This window comes from Candidozyma auris, chromosome 2 (genome assembly GCF_003013715.1).
Source record: "Candidozyma auris chromosome 2, complete sequence".
In the NCBI taxonomy this organism is placed as follows: Eukaryota; Fungi; Ascomycota; class Pichiomycetes; order Serinales; family Metschnikowiaceae; genus Candidozyma; species Candidozyma auris.
The window spans coordinates 1,466,103-1,479,822 of NC_072813.1; the positions used below are offsets into that span (position 1 = coordinate 1,466,103).

The following is a 13,720-nucleotide window of genomic DNA, read 5'->3' on the forward strand; positions in this document are numbered from 1 at the left end:
AAAATGAAAGACGGGCCCAGGCAGGAAGCAGGCAGAAAAGAAGAAGCCAGACATTATTGTCCGGAGACCCGATACGGTAACAGCAGAGAATTGTGAATGAATATGCCTGCCGCCTGCTAGCTGCCAGCCGGCAGTGGCAAAAGAGGGGTCCAAGAAAAACGGCTTTTGTTTGCCAGTGGAGGTTGTGTTCGGCCGAACGGTGTCTGAGGTCAAGGGTATTATTGCGAGAGCAGGTGGTGAGCATTGAGGGCACTTAGTTTTCGGTTTTGGGCAACTGCGCTCGCTTTGGGCAGCGCCAGGGCTGCTTTGGGGCTGCCGAAGGTAGCCAAGGATGACATGGTGGTAGTGGCAGGCGGAGGCAAACGGAGAGAGGGCAACTGAGGAGGGACTTTTTTTTTTTATTTTTTTTTTTTTTTTTCCTTGTGGCAATGGGTTTACTGGAAATAGTAGACGAGTGTTCGTTTTGGTAGCCACTGATAGGCTGGGCCGGATACTCGGTATAAGGTGTGGAGGGTTAGAGTTGTGCAAAGAACAGGTACAATTGGTCCTTTGTGAAAAATACAAAGTAAGCTTTAGAGTTTTGGCGTCATTTTTTTCGATACTGCTTTCGAATTCTGCTTCGGATTTGGCTTTGGACATTGTCTCCTGGCTGTTGATTGGCCCTTGCGCTCATTCCTGAGGAATTTTGCACCCAAACGTAGCCACCTCCGAAGGGGTCTTTGGCGTGGTTTTCGTTGCTCTCGGGCCATGAAAACTGATCTGTAGTTGATCATCTTTCATTGACCAACTTCGGTCAGCTGTTGTGGCTACACTTGTTGCTATGTACAACTTGTTCAGGAGGTCAAGCCCCTAAGGTTCTTCTCACATGCATCGTTCTTTTACTGTTTATTCTGTTAACCATCCTCTTTATGTATGGAATGCTTGTATTTACATGAAAAATTGTTTCTCACCAACGATACTGCGATTGCACCTTGAAATTGAGTGGCTCGTTATTCAACAACAGCTTCGGTTTGGCCAATAGCTGTTTCTGTTCCTTCTCCCACGCTATCCACTGCTTCGTCTGCTTGCCCTTAATGATCGCTTTCAAATGAATGTATGGATGCTCGATTATACCCGTACGCCCACGGCCCTTGATGTCGGGTCTTTTTCTCCAGTTCCCGTCGGACCCAGTCCAGAGCGCCTGAATGTACGCATCATCTTCGTTGATGCCCACCTCTTTAGCCTGAACGAGCGCCCGCTTTAGCAACTTTTCCAACTCGGTGGCCATCTTTTTGGGGTTGAAATGCAATTGGTTGATGGCGGTTTTCACGTCGTACCCCCTCACAAAACGGTTCACAATGGTTGCTTTCTTCATCGACGACTTGATACGGTACGACTGGATGTACACTGTAGGCTCCAAGATGTCAATCTCCTCATTGGTAAGAGTCACTCTGTAGGTTTTCCCCAGCTCAGCATCATGAACGATTTGTCCGTTTTTGAAAAAACCGTTTTGCTCCACGTTCAACTGGTAGAATTTCCTCTTGAGCGGGCTTATGAACTTATCACTCCTGAGCTGCTTCTTCAAAGCTTCTTCTCTATGAAATTCTTTCAACTTGCTATCTTCAGCAGGAATACCGCTTTCAGAAGCTGGTTCGACTTCATTCTGCTCTTCTTTTGACTCCTTTGTGGAAGTGATCTCTCCAAATAAACTACCCAGTGCAAAAGGGCTGGGTGTGTAATGGAACCGTCTGAGGCACTGACGAGGAGCACTTATACGTAGCAACCTTGACGAGGATGCCGGGAGCAACCCTAGAGACCTAAACATGGGAAAGTGAACTTCAGATTCGGTTGCAGCGAGTTGAAGATTTGGTGCGTCTAACTAAAGGTTTTTCACTGGATGTAGCGGTACGCACACTACCTCTCTGTAGAGTGATTAATGAAAGAGTATTTGAAACTACAAAATGAAAAAAGTAAGATGATTGACCAATTTGGTAACAAAGAATTCTGTGCTTCTTGCTAAAGTTAAATGATGTTATTTATAAACTTACCAGCTGTGACTCTCAATCTCCATCTCGTCTACACCAACATCGGTGTTCTTTACTTCTAGTCCTTTTATTATCAATAGATGCTGTATTTACTCGTCGTCGTAACCCTTCAAACTCTTATCTCTTGGCCTCGTGGGCAAGGGGTAAACATGAGGGATGGGCTCGTGATTCTCATAAAGGAACTTCTGTCTCAAAGGAGTCAACAACAACAACACTGGCGCCAGCACACCCAAAAGCACCGAGAAAAAGAAGTGTGGTTTCGTATGTGCGTGGTAACGAGCCCACTTGCTTTGTTAGTACAGTTTCATGGTGAAATAGTCGAAGCCTTCGAAAGCAGAGGAGGTTTGAGAATGATCTCTTCACCTTTCCGGGATGGCTATATGATTCATTGATATTCACATACTCTAATAGGCTGCTTGTAGTAGACAGGGTAGTCGCCCCAGACTTTGTCGGTTACACCCATGATGATATTGGTAACTGAGTAAATCGATAATGTTAGGAATGAGAAATCTCTAATTGGTTGGTTCTGGTGTCCGGGTGTTGAGCGTAGCGTAGCAGCAGAAGTAGAGCATTTGAAGACAATCGAGTAAGGATTTGATGAGATCTTGCGTAAAATCATTTATCACCATAATCTACAGAGTTTACTTGGCTGAGACATCTCTTTGGAGATTTTTATCGGTGTGCAATGCTATTGACAAGAAGTTGATTGCCTATACTTTTTCGCAGCCAAGTGCAGATTCCTCACAATATATGTGAAAAGAAAGATACCACACCTGTTTCATCATAAGTATTACTTAATATTGTTTTTTCGTTTTTCACTTCAATAGGAATTACTGATTGCTCAATGTTTTCCAGCACAGGTTTTGTAGTATAGGCTTGATATTACTTCTAGTAGAATGAGATGCTTTCCTTGCAGCCGCCAATGTTAATGAAGGAAAGTGACTTCTACCACAGTATTCCCCCGCTACCCTGGATTCTTTCCGATTAATACAACGTATATTTGCTGAGTCTGTGGGGGCTCGAAATGAAATCAGTTCACGTATGGATTCCGGTAATTTGGTATGATTCACCCATCGTCTTCAACAGTTCTTTGACAATACCACCTACACTTACACTAATCAATTCCTCGTCAATTGATTGTCCATTCCTAGATAATCTATAAACGCAAGCTGCTTACCTCCCTTTCAAGCAGTTCTCTTCTTTCCCTTGGCCTTCGCCTTAGACCTTGTCTGTACACCCGTAGATTTGGCAGCGTCTTGGCTTTCTTCAGACTTGCTCTTGACCTCCTTACTCTTTGACTCCTTACCTTCAGTCTCCTTGCTTTCAGCAGCCTCCTTAGCGAGGAACTCTCTCTTGATCTTGGCATCGTACCACTGGGCGTAATACAAGCCACCCTGGAGAATAAGCACACCCGACAAGGCAATGACAATCATGAATTGCGACGCAGCCATCACATTAAGACCGGTGTTCTGGTCAACTTCACCCCATTGGCCCGTGACACAGCTGTTTACGCCAATTCTCAAATTGGTCAAGTAAATGACAATGCCCACCATCATCAAGCCCAATGTTCCGTACTCAAAGTACTTGACATCGTCGTGAGGCTTGTACAACTTGATGAAGCATCCAGAGAGGCCCAAAAACATGACAAAGTGCAAAATATGGTGGATTCTCATTGGAGCGTTGGCCCAATTCGAGTAGTGGGCCAAAGATCTCGTAAAACCTTCTGGCTCGTACCTCCAGAGAGTGTAGAAGTCGTACGGAGAGTTTCCGTAAATAACACCGAGCCCAAAAGACGTAGCAGCTATGATAAGCGCAGTGCCAACAGGCACCAAATCTGAGTAGGCCATATTCAAGAAATTTGAGTCTTGTTTTGCCATTCTAAAATGTAGATTTTGGTTTTGTGGACCATGGTACACCCGTACACCAGATCTGGTCAGTTGGTAGAGACTCCTGACTAGTTTCCCAAGTTAGAGAAATTAAAGAAACTGAAAACGTAACCACAATTAGCCGAGCCTTAGTGATACTTTATCCTCTTTACTTATCGACATATGCAAAAATTTGTGTTTTCGCCGTACCCTCCATAATGGCGTTATATCTAGCTTTTTTTCCTGCACGCTACTACAAATGTAAGCTGGCTGAAAGATCCTTAACTACTACATTCGATAAAAAGTTCAATGAGAGGCATCAAGGCAGTCGTCGTTGGCGATGGAGGCGTAGGAAAAACGTGTCTTTTGATCTCGTACACGACCAACACTTTCCCTAATGACTACATTCCCACGGTTTTTGATAATTACTCGGCCTCGGTGATGGTGGACGGAGAGCCCATAAAACTAGGTCTCTGGGATACTGCTGGCCAGGCCGAGTACGATCGTTTGAGACCGCTCTCGTATCCACAAACAGAGATATTTTTATGCTGTTTTTCTGTGGTGAATCCGGACTCATTTCAAAACGTCAAGGCAAAATGGATCCCGGAGATCTTGCACCATTCGCCCAAGGATATTCTCATTGTGCTAGTGGGCACAAAGGCCGACTTGAGAGAGGATTTGCATTTGCTCGACGAGTTGGCAATCAAGAAACAAAAACCCATCTCTCAAGAACAGGCAGAAAAATTGGCCAGGGAAGTGGGCGCCATTCGCTATATTGAGTGCTCGGCTGCTACGCAGCAAGGAGTGTCTGAGCTTTTTGATTATGCTATAAGGGCCGTTTTAAACCCCCCAACTAAAGCTTCAGATACTATTACTTCAACGAAGGAGGCTGCCACCAGCTCCAACACCAGCACGCAGCTAGAAAGTGGAAAAAAGCGTAAGGTCCGCAAGGCAAAGAAATGCTCCATCTTGTAGTTGATGTGACGAAGTGCCTTGAATTCTAGACTCTCTTCATTCTTTGCAAAAAGATAAGATACAGAAGGAACGCTCGTCTACTTCCTTCCGCCATATTCTTTTCGTATCATGCTGTGTATTATTGGGTTGCCTTTGTTCTATAGATTGGCTAATGCTTGATTAGGATCTGTAATTAATGTTAATCTTAAAAAAAAATGACGACAGTGAAAGTCTATGACCTGAGAAGCGCTGCTCTCGCTGGATGCATGGCTGGTTGCCCTGAAGCACCCTCTACCTCGTCTTCGTTACCGTGTGCGCCCTTTTCTTTCCTGAGAGCTTCATTCTGCTTCTTGATTCTCTCCTTCCTCTCCTCTTCAAGCTTCTCGTTCTTCTCCTTTAATTTTTGTTGTCTGTTTTCCGAGTTGCCACCTCCGCCAACTGTAAGCTCCACGTTGATTTTTCGGTTTCTGATCATCAGCTTGTGCATCCTAAGTGCGTGTTCCATCTTACTCTGAATTTCACTGTTGTCATTGTCAAACTCCAAAAAGGCTATCCCCTTTTCCTTTCTGATCCTGATCCTGTCAGGATTGGCGTTTTTAAAATGAGCAACCAACTCTGGCTCCTTGATGTCGTATGGGAGATTGCCCACAAAAAGAATGAACCGAGGGCCCTTGCCGCCATTCACCCCCTTTCCCTTCTTGCCTCTTCTGGTTTTCCTCTTCTTCTTTGGCTGCTCTTCTCCCTCGACAGCTTCAGAACTGTCGTCAGCTTTTCTCTTTGAAGATTCTTCCTCACCCTCTTTCACATCTTTCTTTTCTTTCTTTTCCTTCTTTTCGGTCTTCTCCTTCTTCTCTGCTTTGGCAGCCAATTCTTGTTCCCTCTCCTCTTTCGATTTTTTAAACAATAGAGCCTTTTGCTGTTTCGTGCTCAATTTTTCCTCACCCATCTTTCCTTGTAGTGATAATTCGATGCCCATCGCATTATCTATGTGTGCCAAACTAATGTGCGAATTGGTCCATGTGCAACTACTACCAATTGCTTCAGCGCTTCAACACATAAGCAGGTTCATGGGTCGAAAGTCAGACTCGAGAATTGAAATTCCTCGAGGTGGCACCGATATGCTGTTAAGCTCGCTGCTGGCGCTGGCGCTGGCTCTGGTGATCACATTAACCGAATCAGGCGATCCCAAATCGGAAGACCTGGAAGTGCTCCAGGAGAAGATGGCGTTGGCTTTGGATACTCACCAAAAAACATCGCCAATGAGAAGGTGTAGGTCTCAGGGCACAGAGGAGTTTCTAGGAGAAGTGAAAAGATTCAAGCAAGAAGAAAGTGGGCCATCTATTGAGGCAGAGAGGGAACAGGCGGTTCGTGGCAGGTCCAAGGAACGAGAGAAAGTGGGATTTGAAGAGACTAATCCCGAGGAAATTTCATTAATGGGTTTTGGAGGTGTAGCATTCTTGAAGAGCAAGAATACGCAGAGGAAACGTGTGGGTGTAGATGAGGCTCGTCCCCAGATGTCTCAGGTGCTGCGGATCTCGCTGCTACAAGCACCAAAGAGGCGTTAGCCAATCTGCATTTGAGTCTTCTTAAGTTGTTTTATTAGTATCTATATAATGTACATTATTTTTGTTCTTGTGTCTCCTTGTAAAGCTCCTCGTACATGCCTTTGAGGTTGTTGTACGCTCCTGACACTTTTTCAAGCTTCTCTTGAAGCTCCTTAATTGTTTCCTTATCTTTGGTGTCATCCTTAGCTTTCATTCGTTGTTCATATTCCCTCTTGAACTCCTGCTCTACTTCAGCCAATTCATCATACCATTCCTCTCTAGTCTGCTCTTCCTCTATAGGTGAAGTAATCTCCATGTGGACGACGTGATCCATGGCCTCGCCAGAGAAGATGACTCTTTTCAATGGCTGAAGAAGACGGGATTTTTTGTCAAACGATTGCTGTGTTTTGAGAAGTGCATCTGAGTGGGTCTCGACGTGTAAGAATGCAATGGCCGATTTGCAAGGAGTAAATGATTTAATGATCTGTTTTGTGACAACGTCTCCAACAATCACATGGCCGTGGGTGTCGCCTGATATCAAGCTCATACCGTCAAAAGAGACGCTGAGCCTGGTGGCATGTCGATCAGTTCCCGACGATTGATGGTAGACAAAAGTTTCACGAACTTCTGGGTCCTCTGCCACAGTCACCACCTTTCCCGTCCCTACAACACTCTCAAGAGCATTGGAAACCTTGTTGACAACGTACAATGGCACCTGTCTTATAGTGCCATCAGTAAGACCAGCGTAGAAAGCTCTATCGGCAGAATCACGAGCTATACATTCCACAGGAGAGGGGAACACGAAAGTTGTGAGTAACTTCTTGTGAACGATATTATACAATCTCACTGTAGAGTCTTTTGAGGCAGTATAGATCTTGACGTCTATAGGCAACGGAGAATCTGCAACGGCGATATCAGTGATAGCTAAAGAGTGGTCAGAAAAGGTAGCAAATGGTTTGGCAGGCTCATCGTCAAAAGAAACCAAGTCCACTGTTCTCCAAACAGTGACTCTAGAGTCCGAACCTCCAGTGATCACAAAGTCGCTGTTTTTCGTGAACCTGATACATGTGATGCCTTGGTAGTGAGCATCTTTCACACATAGCAAGTTGCCCGATGCTAGTTCCCAAATGTAAAGCTTTCCCGTAGCTGTGCCGGCCGCGAGTAACCACGGTATGTGCTGCTTTGGTTTGTGGAATGCGATTTTCGCTTCCCCACCATTATCAGGAATTACAGGATGTTCAGCTATACTCAAGCACGAAACCGTTTCTGGGATCGGAAACTTCTGATCAGCACCTTCTTTTCCCCAAGAATAACACGTTATCAACGCTTTATCTTTGCCAGCAACGAATAACCTTTCGCCAGGGCCCATGCCTGTGATGGCAGCTCCATTGAGTGGACAATCTGCGTTTCTGAAGGAAGCATAAGTGTGGGACTTGTGCACCGAGGCCGCCACTCCCAACGACTCCTTCGAATGCTTATCCTCGGGGTCTCCCTGAGTGACGTAGAAGGCCACTTCGTCCATGAATGAAAAAATAAGGTGCAACAAAGGTAGTAAGTATTTAGAGATGTGCTCTGCATACTGAGATGAGATGCCCTAGCGTACTATGGAGGCAGGTAACAGAGGACACTTTTTGGTGAAGGGAATTGGGTTTTTTCTACGGATCAATCGCTTGGTTCGAGAATAAAGACTTTAATATGCTGAACTTCTACCATAAACAAAAGGTTTGTGGGTTGACCACTGACTATGGGCGGGTACACACTGGCAGCTCAGCTTGCTTGGCTGCGAATGAATTATAGCGAGCCTAATTCACTTCCTGTAAGTCAACAGAGAAATCTAAGACAGTAAGAGGAGCAATTCATACTTTTTCAGCTTCCCTACTCAGATTGCCTCTGTTCTGCCTGAAATTGGTTCATAGCATGATTTGTCAATTGTGCACCTCACTACAGGCCGTTTAGTCGGAAATTTTCCATCCGAGCCCACTTTTACTATGTCTCATTTTGATAATAAAACGTTCAGGGTAAGCGATATTCAGCACGTCAAAGTGAATATCTGACGTCATCGTTGCTATATTAATTCTTTATTTTCTTAACTTTTAGTCTTTGTTTTCTTTTTTTCTTTTTTTTTAATTTTTTTTTCTTTCCTTTCAGGCGAAGTCTCTCCCTTTCTCGTGTTTTGCAGCCATTTGAGGGCACCACCATCGCCAACACAAAACACTCAAAATTCAACAAGACCCTCCTCCAAACATTTCACTTGCCTTAAAGTACCTCAATTGCATACCTTTAGCTCACTATCCAGCTCTAATTCCCAGCATTCAGCTGGCTCCCTTCTCCAACCTCCTCCAAAGACCCGTTCACCATACAATTCTCTCTAAGTAGTATACTGCTTCCTAGCAAAACCAGCCTTATACCTGTCTTCACCTAAAACTCAGTCATGCCCATTGATATCGTGTCAACTGCCGTTTTCGATGGACCTCAGGCCATTCCCGGCTGGAATTACTTGGTCAAATACGGCCCTGCGCTTGCAGCAGCTGGAGCAGTGAAATTTTACTTTGCCGGGTCCTCCAACACGTTCAAAAGAGAGTTGCACGGACGCGTCTACATCATCACTGGAGGCACCTCGGGTCTCGGGGCTGCTCTTGCCTACGAACTTGCTTTGAAAGGCGCCCAGCTCATTCTTTTGTCCAGATCAACCGACGATGCCTGGACAGTAGAGTTCATAGAGGATCTCAGAGATAGGACGAACAACTTCATGATATACGCAGAGCCTTGTGACTTGAGCCTGCTTCATTCAGTTCGTCTATTCGCCACCAAATGGCTCGATAATCAGCCGCCCCGCCGTTTGGATGGCGTTATCTGCTGTGCTGCAGACTGTGTGCCTAGAGGCAGAGACAGACAAGTGTCAGTGGATGGAGTGGAAAATCAGATTGCAGTCAATTACTTGGCCCATTACCATTTGCTTACTTTGCTTAAGCCCTCTCTTCAAGTGCAACCTCCCGACCGTGATGTGCGGGTGATACTCACCACTTGTACTTCTCAGGCGGCTGCTAAAGTTGATCCAAAAGATGTCTTGTGGGAGTCTCGTAGATACCCAGCCAATGCACCCTGGCAGGTTTTTGGAACTTCCAAGCTTTTACTAGGCATGTTTGGACGTCTGTTTCAAAGAGTGCTCAACGAATACGAGAGAAAGGATAAGGCTCCCTGCAACATCAAAGTGAGCGTTGTCAACCCTGGGATCATGAGATCACCTTCCACACGTCGTTTTATCTCAATGGGAACCATTTGGGGACTTTTATTCTACATACTTTTGTACCCTTTATGGTATATTTTTTTCAAGGATGCTGTGCAAGGGTCCCAGTCGTTACTTTTTGCACTCTATGCGCCAGTGCTAGCAGCCAAGGATGGAGGAAACTTCATCCAGGAGTGCAAAATCTTGACTAAATTGAGGCCGGAATTAAACGACATCGAATTGCAAGATGAGGTATTTAAGGAGACGGCGGCACGGATTGAAAAGTTGGAGAAACTGTCTGCCATCGAGAGAAAGAAGCAAGAAAAGAAGCTAGGCATTGATAAGAAAAAGCAAGAAGAGGAGAAGAAGAAGAAAGCGGACATTCATGAGAAGCCCGAAACGGAAGAAGAATTGCAGTACAAGTTAGACATGATCCGTAAGAGCATGGGCATTCTGTCTCAGCTGGGAGAGTTGCCACTTTTTCCTGAAGAAGGAACCGATGCCGCTAAGATTGCACAAGCGATCAAGTCTTCTGGAAGGAAACCCAAAGGTAAAGCTCGCAAGAGATAAAGTGCCTACGGTGGAACAAACTTTGCAGCAAATGCTAACATTGTCACTCGCTTGATTCCAACGCGAAAAAAAAAAGGGGCTTTTTAGTGGGATGCCAATCCAGGACTTCGGCACCGGTGAAGGTCCATCTCCATTGTCACGGGACCCCAATACCCCACAAGGAACCGTTGGGGATCGAAATGGTCATGGTACTTGTGGAGTAAGTGGGTGCGAAAAAAGTGACTCGGCCCAGTGCCGTAGCCGGAAACCCATACCTTGGAAAATGAAGCAGGGGGGCAATCGAGAAGAGATTTTGGTGGTTGAAACTACAAAATTCATCGGAAATGATTGTCCAGGTAGTTCACCTGGACCCGTTTGAGTCGGATATTTTTAGCGGCGTTGGTGGGAAGGTGAACGCGGACTCGCTTTGCTTGCCATTGTGTGGCCCCTATAGTACATAAACTCACTATGTGGCGGCATCGGCCCGATCCGCTTACTTGGGCATCTTGAAGGAGGGAGAAAGAAAATATACACAAATCTCGGAAGAAGCACCACTCTCTTCTCATCAATTATCCATATTCTTGCAAATCGCTCTGTTCTCCGTTAACGGAAGCTCTGTCCTCCATTCACGGTTTCTTATCTCACGATATTGCGCTGATAAAAGTTCCTCCAATTAAAGCTGCGCCAGACACAAAGTGCCGTGAGACCGAGCCTGGCTGTATTACAACAAGAGGAATAACATCAGAAAGTAAGGCCAACAGTTCAAATCTGATTGAGAATTCCACTTCAGCATCTGATATATTCAGATTAATATCAAACTTCGGTTATTTACTCGTCGTCCTCCTCCTCTGGGTTCCACCTTGGTGAGTCACGTGTGACTTATCTCTCATCTGCTCACCCAATTCTTGCCGGCGGTTCCCAGTATCAAGGTGTAACTGTCTGTGTTCAAATCGACTCAAGCCTACCCCGCCATCGAACCTTGAAAAAAAGGTATCCTTGTGATCCGGCAACTTGCATTACATAGATTCACCACTGCTACGATCATTGCTAAATATCGCATCTGTCATTCCCCAGAATGGACGAAACGAACGCTGGGCCGAAGCAGAAACAACCCCAGCAAGCAGTCAGTTCATTGACGAAGCTCCTCAACGAATCAAATTCAAATGTGCCTTCAAAAAACTCCTCTCAAACAGATTTACCAACTTATGCTGAACAAAAGCTCACCAGCCCCTCTCCTGGTATCCAGGAAACGAGTTCAGACGAAAGCGGAATGGCTCTTCAGATCAACCCGCCAAACACGTTGAAGCATGCAAGTGCTCAGGTTGTAGGGGGTAGCAGCATCCTGCCTCGGCAAAGGGCCGCGCCGCCAGTGACGAGTGTTGAGCATGGTATATCTGGTACAAGCCCTGTCGTCGTCAACGGTGGCTTCGACCAAACAAATCTGGGTCGGGATATCCCGTTTGGAGGCAGATCATATGGCTCTAAGGATATCCCCATACGGCCTCCACAGGCCATTCAAAGTCCTAGGGTTAATAGGACAAATTCTGTGTCTCATACATCTTTATTTGCTACTGGCGGGTATGGATCAGAGAGTTTATCATCGTCAATTCCTTATGTTGCTCCAGGCGGTAGGGGCAACAACAGCAACAGCAATGACCCGACAGGCTCATATAAAAGCAATAATGGTTTTGCCAATGGCGGGTCCAACCTTTCCAGGGCTTTGCGCAGCGACAGTGTCTCATCGGAGTCTCTGGATCATGTACCAAATTTACCCAACGGCCAACCAATTCAGTCAATTCACTTCCTGTCGCCGCAGGTCAACTCCATGTCCATAGAGCCTCGATTCGTTATTTCGAAGCAAAGAGTTGCTCAGGCGCAGGCACAAGCTCAGGCGCAAGCACAGGCAGCCTCGTTGTCGAGCTCGGGACGCCAAGGTTCTCAGCTGGGTCTCTCATTCTTCTTCTCTTCAAAGAATAAGGGAGGGCAGAAACAGGGGTCCTCCACAGACTTGGGAAGCTTCTACAATAACGCTGCTCCAATCAATGAGAACGTTCCCATTGGAACTTCTCCCTCAAGTCTCTCATCGGCAGATTCAGCCAATATCTATAGTTCATCAAGACACAATTCTATGGCCAACTTGAAGAGATTCGTCAAGAAGAGTCTGTCCCCAGCGCAGCCAATTCCGGTCAGCAAAATGTCCACTTCAATGCGCTCCACAAACTCCGGCAGTGTTCCGGCCTCGAGCTCCTTTGCTACTGCCTATACAAACCAATCCGGTAGCTCTACAATTTCAGAAAGCTCATATTCCAGGTCTCCTGTTACAGGCTTTGCTGTTGGCTCTAGCTCCATCAGCAGAACTCCTTCCCTAGTTCGCGACAGGCGAGGATCCATCAATGGCATCACCAACCAGCAATCCCAGCAGTTGCCATTCTCAAAGAGATACAGTAAATTTGGCGAGAACCTTGGCGCTGGCGCTGGTGGCGCTGTCAGATTAGTAACAAGGTTGGCTGATAAGAAGACATTTGCTGTGAAGGAATTCAGAGCGAAATACCAGAACGAGACCAAAAGGGACTATGCGAAGAAGATCACCAGTGAGTATTGTATTGGCTCGACATTGAAGCATCCTAATATCATTGAAACAGTTGAAATCTGCTATGAGAATGAGAGAATTTTACAGGTGATGGAATATTGTGATTTTGACTTATTCGCTATTGTTATGTCAAACAAGATGTCACGCGAGGAAATCAATTGCTGTTTCAAGCAGATCTTATCTGGTATAAACTATTTGCATTCCATGGGGTTGGCTCATAGAGATCTTAAGTTGGACAATTGCGTGGTCGATGCAAGAGGCATTGTCAAAATCATTGACTTCGGCTCAGCAGTTGTCTTCTCGTACCCATTCTCAAAGACGTTAATCGAAGCTCAAGGTATTGTTGGCTCAGACCCCTACCTTGCTCCGGAAGTGTGTGTTTTTAACAAGTATGATCCTAGACCGGTAGACGTTTGGTCAGTTGCGATCATTTTCTGTTGCATGATGTTGAAGAAGTTCCCTTGGAAGGTACCCAAGATGATGGACAACAGCTTCAAACTATTTGCTACCAGAGAAGAAGGGAGATCGTTAAGTGAGATGCTAGTGCGGACGCCAGCTGACAGTATGAACATGCCCGAGCTTGGCTCCGCTATTGATGAAATTGAAAATGGCGATATTCTCGGCAACAACAGCGCCAATGGCAAGTCTGGAGAAGGATTATCGCACACGTCGAGTGAAACAGGGGTCGGTAGACTCTTGCTTGCGTTGCCAGAAGACTGTCGTCCATTGATTGGACGTATGGTGGAGTTGGCGCCCGCATGTCGTATCACCGTTGAAGAGTGTTTTCAGGATGAGTGGTTAAGAAGCATCAACATGTGCACAGTGGATGAGAGGATCAACCACGATGGCCTGTTTGACTACCAGGTGACGAAAGGCACCGATCACGAGCACACCACCGTCGACCAGTCGAAAGCCCATATTGCCGCTTTCGACAAAAACAAAAAGAAGTAAGCATACTTAGTCATGTA

General features: G+C 45.8%; 9 protein-coding genes across 9 annotated transcripts; 4 read left to right on the plus strand and 5 right to left on the minus strand. All coding sequences in view use genetic code 12, as the record gives it.

The window, feature by feature from the left end:
- Positions 1-946: 946 nt before the first annotated feature.
- CJI96_0002129 (mitochondrial 54S ribosomal protein uL22m) lies at positions 947-1,804 on the minus strand (the record flags this gene model as incomplete). The annotated part of the gene is made up of 1 exon (XM_029035645.2): positions 947-1,804. One exon carries the CDS (start codon positions 1,802-1,804, stop codon positions 947-949), a length of 858 nt encoding a protein of 285 aa, XP_028890887.2.
- A 309-nt stretch (positions 1,805-2,113) lies between these two features.
- CJI96_0002130 (uncharacterized protein) lies at positions 2,114-2,487 on the minus strand (the record flags this gene model as incomplete). The annotated part of the gene is made up of 2 exons (XM_029035646.1): positions 2,114-2,308; positions 2,428-2,487. 2 exons carry the CDS (start codon positions 2,485-2,487, stop codon positions 2,114-2,116), a joined length of 255 nt encoding a protein of 84 aa, XP_028890888.1.
- A 721-nt stretch (positions 2,488-3,208) lies between these two features.
- CSH3 (Csh3p) lies at positions 3,209-3,901 on the minus strand (the record flags this gene model as incomplete). The annotated part of the gene is made up of 1 exon (XM_029035647.1): positions 3,209-3,901. The coding sequence occupies one exon, from the start codon at positions 3,899-3,901 to the stop codon at positions 3,209-3,211; it is 693 nt and encodes a 230-aa protein (XP_028890889.1).
- Positions 3,902-4,198: 297 nt separating this feature from the next.
- RAC1 (Rho family GTPase RHO5) lies at positions 4,199-4,864 on the plus strand (the record flags this gene model as incomplete). Its single annotated transcript, XM_029035648.2, has 1 exon — positions 4,199-4,864. The coding sequence occupies one exon, from the start codon at positions 4,199-4,201 to the stop codon at positions 4,862-4,864; it is 666 nt and encodes a 221-aa protein (XP_028890890.1).
- A 211-nt stretch (positions 4,865-5,075) lies between these two features.
- Positions 5,076-5,789, minus strand: NOP6 (Nop6p; the record flags this gene model as incomplete). The annotated part of the gene is made up of 1 exon (XM_029035649.2): positions 5,076-5,789. The coding sequence occupies one exon, from the start codon at positions 5,787-5,789 to the stop codon at positions 5,076-5,078; it is 714 nt and encodes a 237-aa protein (XP_028890891.2).
- Positions 5,790-5,910: 121 nt separating this feature from the next.
- Positions 5,911-6,408, plus strand: CJI96_0002134 (uncharacterized protein; the record flags this gene model as incomplete). Its single annotated transcript, XM_029035650.1, has 1 exon — positions 5,911-6,408. One exon carries the CDS (start codon positions 5,911-5,913, stop codon positions 6,406-6,408), a length of 498 nt encoding a protein of 165 aa, XP_028890892.1.
- Positions 6,409-6,463: 55 nt separating this feature from the next.
- Positions 6,464-7,909, minus strand: CJI96_0002135 (chromatin-binding/pre-rRNA-processing protein IPI3; the record flags this gene model as incomplete). Its single annotated transcript, XM_029035651.1, has 1 exon — positions 6,464-7,909. The coding sequence occupies one exon, from the start codon at positions 7,907-7,909 to the stop codon at positions 6,464-6,466; it is 1,446 nt and encodes a 481-aa protein (XP_028890893.1).
- Positions 7,910-8,818: 909 nt separating this feature from the next.
- CJI96_0002136 (putative oxidoreductase) lies at positions 8,819-10,183 on the plus strand (the record flags this gene model as incomplete). The annotated part of the gene is made up of 1 exon (XM_029035652.2): positions 8,819-10,183. One exon carries the CDS (start codon positions 8,819-8,821, stop codon positions 10,181-10,183), a length of 1,365 nt encoding a protein of 454 aa, XP_028890894.1.
- A 1,054-nt stretch (positions 10,184-11,237) lies between these two features.
- On the plus strand, positions 11,238-13,703 carry NPR1 (serine/threonine protein kinase NPR1; the record flags this gene model as incomplete). Its single annotated transcript, XM_029035653.2, has 1 exon — positions 11,238-13,703. The coding sequence occupies one exon, from the start codon at positions 11,238-11,240 to the stop codon at positions 13,701-13,703; it is 2,466 nt and encodes an 821-aa protein (XP_028890895.2).
- Between the last annotated feature and the right edge of the window lie 17 nt (positions 13,704-13,720).